The 7,324-nt window shown below is 48.0% G+C and overlaps 1 protein-coding gene across 1 annotated transcript; it reads left to right on the forward strand.

The window, feature by feature from the left end:
* Positions 1-2,473: 2,473 nt before the first annotated feature.
* On the forward strand, positions 2,474-6,975 carry LOC131924005 (peroxisomal succinyl-coenzyme A thioesterase). Its single transcript, XM_059279192.1, has 3 exons — positions 2,474-2,933; positions 4,535-4,737; positions 6,152-6,975. The coding sequence occupies exons 1-3, from the start codon at positions 2,474-2,476 to the stop codon at positions 6,755-6,757; spliced, it is 1,269 nt and encodes a 422-aa protein (XP_059135175.1). The 3' UTR covers positions 6,758-6,975.
* The last annotated feature ends 349 nt before the right edge of the window (positions 6,976-7,324 follow it).

Below are 7,324 nucleotides of genomic sequence, written 5' to 3' on the forward strand. Positions count from 1 at the left end.
TTCTCCTCCCCTTCCCCTCATGTGTCTTTCCAGCAGGCCTGATCACATTCTGTCCTTTTCTTCTCTTAATAAAACTATTGATAGTGGGTTTTTATTGTGTTTCGTGACTTTTCCTCGTAGGGTAAGAGTGACACATAAAACCAACACATTTATTCAAGTGGTAATACATTGGCTACTAAAAAGGAGCCAGGCTGAGCTCTTTTGGGTCATTCATGCTACAGATATATAAAACAGGACAGGCCTGGGTCCCTTCTCTAGCTACTTCCTTGTACTCCCAATTGGCTTATCAGAAAATTTGAATACCGTAGATATCATCTCAGAGTCACAGAAAAGTAAATGGTCTCGGTTTAAAAGAGTCTGGCAGGGCTGATAACCCCCTGCTGTGAGAGCAGGAGGACTGGAGTTCAGATCTCACCACTCTTGGCATGCCCAGTGAGTGTGTTAATCCACTTGGAGTCCCAGATTTCCAGATACAAAAACTAGGGATCCCAGAGGATGCTGGCCAGACCTCAGTACGTCAAGTGGAGATCTCTCTAGGAAGACAGGGACACCAGCCTCTGGCCTCTGCACACACAAGTGGACACATGCATGCACACTCACACACATAAACACGCCAGGGGAGCATAACATTGCGTGTTTATAAGCGCTCACAAAAGCACTCCGGTAGTACCGGTTTTTGTCACAGAACAACTCACAACAATTGAAAGATTAAAAATTAGCTTTACTCTCTGGAACCAGGCCACACTTCATTCTTGAACGTGTTCCCATCAGCTGGGGAGAAGAGGTGGGTTTTATAGATAGTTAATAAAGGCAAAAATACAGAGTGAAAACAGGATTTATCACTTTAAAAGTATTTTCTTAGTAAGGTAGAGTCGGGGAGACTGAAGAAAAGTCCTGGAATGCTTAGCTTCAGGTTGCTTAATGTAAAGAAAAAGCACATGGAATTTCTTTCAAATGCCACCTGAGTCCCGTTTACGGACTCCGGTGGTTCTCTCTCCTGTTTCTCGAGAAACAATTCAGTTCAGTTTGATGACTGGAATCTCAAAGCAGATAACTCATTTCTACACTGAGTTTGGTCTGTTAGCTCCCAGCGCAGTGACCTGTCTGAAACACTGGCTCCCATCGTATCATTTCCATCTGACCCTTGTATTGCCGTCACTCAGGCGGACACTCTTCATTTCCCACATGGACACAACGTTACCACAGTTGGCAGCCAGGGGCTTACCTTTGCACCCTTGCTTCAGGATGTTTCCCATCTGCCTTATTAAGTATCTAGTGGGATGTCAACAAGTGTCCTGAACCCGAGCCACATAACTGCATAGCTCACTCATGAATCTGAACAGTAAGCTGTGCCACTGGACTTCGAATGAAGCCAACCTCCCCTCAGAGAATTTCCTGTGGCCCCCTTGACTCCTGCTTAGTCCCTAGATCTCCCAAGCCACTCTTAATAGTGCCCCTTAGTAAAGGCGGGTCCAGGCCACCGCCTCGGTGGCCTCTCCGTCCTGTACCAGAGAGCCGTTTGTGCGTCACTGTATCTGGGCATTGGGGCAAGGAGAGGAAAAGCGTCTGTTCGGCTAGTCTTGCCTGTCGACTTGACCACATCTGGAATCAACTAAACCCCAAGCAGCTGGGTACGCCTGTGAGGGATTTTTCTTGACTGGATCATTTAAGGTGGGAGACCACCCTAAATTCGGATCTTTTGAGGTCAGAAGACCCACCCTAAATCTGGGCCACACCCTCTGGTGGCAGCCCACACAAAAGGACCTGGGAGAAGGGAGCTTTTGCTTTTTGCCTGCTTGCCCTCACTCTTACGGGCAAGTTCACCCATCCTGCCCCTGAGCCATTCCTTCCCTGGAGTTAGAACCCACCTCTTCAGGATTCCAATACGGGCTGAAAACGGCAGCTCTCTAGAGCTTCCCTGGGACTCCAGCCTAGACATCCAGTCTTGTGGACTGAGCAACTACCAGATCCTTGACCTTTCCGTGCGAGACAGACATTGTTGGACTACAGTCATAGTTTGTTACAAAGTTCTTGCTGTTGGGTTTGTTTTGTATTTTTATTTGTTTGTTTGTTTTTGTTTGATTTTTCGAGACAGGGTTTCTCTGTAGTTTTGGAGCCTTTCCTGGACCTGGATCTCACTCTGTAGACCAGGCTGGCCTCGAACTCACAGAGATCCGCCTGGCTCTGCCTTCCCGAGTGCGAGGATTAAAGGCGTGCGCCACCACCGCCTGGCTTGTTTTGTATTTTTAGAAAGCTGCTGAATCCACGGAAGAATCGGACTTTGCCTTGATTCTTTCACTTGGTGTTACCACCAATGATTTTCACAGCACTAGTGGGAGTGGCGAAAAGCAGAATCCTCTGGCCTCCCTGTGGCCCAGACTGCTGACAGACTTGGTTCCTGTCCCTCCCTGGTCTGGGTCCGGACCCGCGTGCCCTTCCCGGTGACCGGCAGCCTCTGAGCTCCCAGCTCCCCATGGCGGCGGCGACGCTGAGCCTGGAGCCCGCGGGCCGCAGCTGCTGGGACGAGCCGCTGAGCATCACCGCGCGCGGCCTGGCCCCCGAGCAGCCCGTCACGCTGCGCGCCGCCCTGCGCGACGAGAAAGGCGCGCTCTTCCGCGCCCACGCGCGCTACCGCGCCGACGCCCACGGCCGGCTGGACCTGGCGCGCGCGCCCGCGCTGGGCGGCAGCTTCGCGGGGCTCGAGCCCATGGGGCTGCTCTGGGCCCTGGAGCCCGAACGGCCTTTCTGGCGCCTGGTCAAGCGCGACGTGCGGACGCCCTTCGTGGTGGAGCTGGAGGTGCTGGACGGCCACGAGCCCGACGGCGGGCGGCTGCTGGCGCGGGCGGTGCACGAGCGGCACTTCATGGCTCCCGGGGTGCGGCGCGTGCCCGTGCGCGAGGGCCGTGTGCGCGCCACGCTCTTCCTGCCCCCAGGTGGGTGAGTCCGGTGTGTGAGCACAAGGCCTGTGTCTCTAGCGGGGCTGGACTTCCTAGGATGTTCTTCAGTCCACTACCCCATAGGTGTCCCCAGGCCGAATGGTTAGGAAAAATGATAGGAACGGAGACTGCCACATTGCCTTTCTCTCTTGTCCGTGATACATACAGTCCCTTCTCCACTTCTTCATGTCCATCCCCACCACAGATCAGACTTTAGTGCCTTCCTTGCCAAAATGATATCAGCCTTTTTTTAAACTGTCAGCGCGCGCGCATGCGCGTGAATACATATACACACACACACACACACACACACACACACACACACACTCAAGGGTTAATGCCACGAGAATCTAGCTTTGTGTCAATTGTTTTGTGGGGTCTCTTTTTTTTTTTTCTTGTTGCTTTAAATTTAACTTTTTTTTTTTTTTTTTTTTTTTTTTGCTCACGGTGTATGCTTTGTGTGTGCAGATGCTCATGGGGGTCAGAAGAGGGCATCAGATCCCCTTGAGGGGGAGTTACAGGTGCTTGTGAGCCCCAGTCCCGGGTGCAGGGAAATGAACTCCAATCTTCTGCAAGCACAGGGAGGACTCTCAACCACTGTGCCATCTCTCCAGCTCATTCTCTGCAGCCCTCCAGCAGAGCACTAGGAGTGGACAGTCTACATCTTGCCAGTCCTCCTTCCAAAATGTACTCCTTACCCAAAGATTTAGCACTTTCCCTTATAACAACAACTGATTTGTAGAAGTATGCAAATAGCTTATCACAGAATCTTAAAAATGTCTGTAGCTGGAATTTTCTTTGGGTCGCCAACCAGCTCCCAAATAAAGACACAGACTTATTATTAATTATGAATGCTCGGCATTAGCTTAGGCTTGTCCCACTTTTAACTTAATTTAGCCTGTTTCTATTCATCTACATTTTGCCTTGGGGCTTTTTACCTTTCATTCTGTATGTCCTACTTTCCTGCTTCTTCCCTGTCTGTCTGGCCCCTGGCATCTCCCTATCATCTCCTTTTCTTTCTTCCTACTCAAGCCTAAATTCCTCCTCCTACGTATTCCTCCTGCCCAGAAGTTCCACCTATATCTCCTTCCTCGATATGGCTGTTCAGCTTTTTAAGACCAATCAGGTGCCTTACACAGGCAAGGTAAAATAGCAACACATCTTTACATAGTTAAACAAATGCAACATATCTTTACATAGTTAAACAAATATTCCACAACAAATGTCCAACCCTTTGAATGGTGTTATTTATATCATTAATCCTTTAGAACTACACAATTGATTTACAAACAAAAACCACACACAAAAAGTACACCTTTCAATATTTCCTGTAAATTGATGATTGTGTGTTGGGCCACATTCATAACTGTCCTCCTGTGGCTCTTGGGCCATAGTTTGAATTCGCTAAGAGGAAGAAATCATCCGTGAGACTGCTTAGATTTTTCTATAAGCTCCTGTGTGTGTTGTCTTTCAGTAGTAACACACAGATCTGTTTTGTTGGATTCATAGAAACCAACTAAACATAGAAAGGTTTCTAAAAGAGAAACAAATTCTTTGAATTGCATGATGCTTTTGCCTTGTCATTGTCCCCTCTGTAGGAGAAGGACCCTTTCCAGGGATCATCGATGTCTACGGTGTTGGAGGGGGCCTGTTGGAATACCGAGCCAGCCTTATGGCTGGCCATGGCTTTGCTACGTTGGCTCTGGCTTTTTATGACTTTGACGATCTCCCTAAGGATTTCAACATCATAGAAGTGGACTACTTTGAAGAAGCAGTGTGCTACATGCTTCAACACCCCCAGGTTCTCTTCTCGCCCTTTATGAACCAGTCTCCCTGGGAACATCTGGAGGTGGTCGCCTGCAGCAGGTGTGCTGAGGCTGCTCTGTCCTTTGTTCATGGAGGAAGTTTCTTTGGGAGACTTCCTTGACTTTGAGTATCGAAAATTTCCCCTTTCTCCATCACATGGCTTCCTGGTGTGGAATTCTTCATAAAAAAAATCATGTGAAATTTCATTTCATAATAGTAAAACTCCCCTTGCCATGAAGATTAGGCTTCTCACTGTTGTCTTAGCATGCTGGCTTTATAACCTTTACTTTTCCTCTCCAATTTAGTCACAATTTGGCCACCCTTTTCAGAGGTTAAGAACTACTAAGTTGGACTTTGAAGTCTATGTTTTCTATGAAGTTAATCATTTCCCAGTATTACTTGGATGGAGTTGGATGTAAGATTCAGATCCTGGGACAGAGCTTCATCCACATGATTCAATACACAGCCAAGGAAAGGCTGGGTGCAGGCTCACTGTGAATGAGGTCTTGAACTTGACAGGCTCTCACGGCTCAGCACTTATGACCAATTCCTAAATGTGACGGCCTAGGTTTGTTTGCCGTGTATTTAGCAGAGTTTCAGTGTTTAGAAAGACACTCAAGCCCTCATGGTGGCACCGACTGTATTCCTAGCATTCAGGAGGCAAGAGGATTGAGAATTTAAGGCCAGCCTGGACGTATAACAAACTTCTATCTTAAAGTGGATTAGTATTTTAAAAAGAAAAAGAGGTCCCCTGTGAGCTGGTGTGGAAGGTGGGGCTTACAGTCTTTCCGGTTGCATTAGAAAAAAGAGATTCATGTTTTATGTGAAAAAAGATTCATTTTTTTATGTGCAGGGTGTGTGGCCTGCATTTGTGTCTGTGATCACAGGCATGTAGTGATCACAGAGGCCAGGAGAGGGCACCACATCACAACTGGAGTCATGGACAGTTGTGAGCTGCCATGTGGGTGCTGGGAATCGAGCCAGGATCCTTTGGAAGAACAACCAGTGCTCTTGACCACTGAGCATCTCTCTAGGCCTTCTAGTTGCATTTTTGGGTGCTTAGTAAGTTGTCTTTTACAAACCTTGTTGAGGTGTACATGTCCCACAGCACAGTTCTTGGAAGAGTCAGTTCTCATCTTCCACCCTGTAGTCCTAGGAATTGAACTTGAGTCATCAGATTTGGTGGCAAGCGCCTCTACCCTCTGTGCCATCCCCTCAACCCTCCTTCCCCCCCCCACTCTTCTTTGGTTCTTTGAGATTGCTTAGCCTGGCCTTGAACTCTCTACATAGCTGACTGACTTTGAACTCCTGATCCTCCTGCCTCCACCATCCCAGTACTGAGATCATAGGCATGTTCCACCACACCTAGCTGGATACAATTTTGACTCTTACGCCTTCTTTTTTTCTAGGTAAAGGGCCCAGACATTGGGCTTCTGGGTCTTTCCCTAGGAGCTGATATTTGCCTCTCCATGGCTTCATTCTTGGAGAATGTCTCAGCCACAGTTTCCATCAATGGCTCTGCATTCAGTGGAAACAGACACATACACTACAAGCAGACTATGATCCCACCGTTGGGCCATGACCTGAGGAGAGCGAAGGTTGCTTTCTCTGGCGTTCTGGACATTGTGGATATACGGAATGATACTGTAGGAGGCTGTGAGAACCCTAGCATGATTCCAATAGAGAAGGCCAAGGGGCCCATCCTCTTCATTGCTGGTCAGGACGATCACTGCTGGAGGAGTGAGGTGTACGCTCGGATAGCCTCGGAACGGTTACAGGCTCATGGAAAGGACAGGCCCCCGGTGATCTCTTACCCTGGGACTGGGCATTACATTGAGCCTCCCTACTTTCCCATGTGCCCAGCTTCTCTGCACAAAATAGTGAACAAACCTGTGATTTGGGGAGGGGAGGTCAGGGCTCACTCTAAAGCCCAGGTAGATGCATGGAAGCAAATTCTATCCTTTTTTGGCAAACACCTGGACAATACCCAGGGCAGAGCTTTCTCTAGATTGTAGTGCATTTGTCTGTCGCTGACATGGTAGATTCGAGGTCAGATTTTGATGTTCAGTAACTTCGTGTGAATCGGTGTTTCTGTAGGATGCCATTAAATTCATGTTTGGGGCATTACTAGGTCACTTGACTGAAGTTTTTAGTCAATGTGGTATTTTACTAACATAACATGTGCTTGTGAAAGATTCAGATACATATGATACAATGAATAAAGTTTTTTTTTTTTTTTTTAAAAAAAGCAACCCTGCCGGGTGGTGGTGTACACCTTTAATCCCAGCACTCGGGAGGCAGAGGCAGACTGATCTCTGTGAGTTCAAGGCCAGCCTGGTCTACAGAGCGAGATCCAGGAAAGGAGCAAAGCTACACAGGGAAACCCTGTCTCAAAAAAAAAAAAAAAAAAGCAACTCCTTATTAAAATTTATGATTTCTTCTCAGTTTAGGGTTTGGGTGGTGGTTCAGTTGTTTTTGCTTCATTGTGCTGTTTTTTGAGATAGGACCTCACTGTGTGGCTCTGGCTGGCCTGGCACTTGCTATGTAGAGGAAGCTGGCCTCAAACTCACGGAGACTGTCCA

Source organism: Peromyscus eremicus, chromosome 14, assembly GCF_949786415.1.
Source record: "Peromyscus eremicus chromosome 14, PerEre_H2_v1, whole genome shotgun sequence".
Lineage (NCBI taxonomy): Eukaryota > Metazoa > Chordata > Mammalia > Rodentia > Cricetidae > Peromyscus > Peromyscus eremicus.

Coding starts and splice junctions, on each gene's coding strand:
- LOC131924005 (XM_059279192.1), top strand. CDS start 2,474: ATGGCGGCGGCGACGCTGAGCCTGGAGCCCGCGGGCCGCAGCTGCTGG. Junction 2,934..4,534: donor CACGCTCTTCCTGCCCCCAG/GTGGGTGAGTCC, acceptor TCCCCTCTGTAG/GAGAAGGACCCTTTCCAGGG. Junction 4,738..6,151: donor ACATGCTTCAACACCCCCAG/GTTCTCTTCTCG, acceptor CTTTTTTTCTAG/GTAAAGGGCCCAGACATTGG.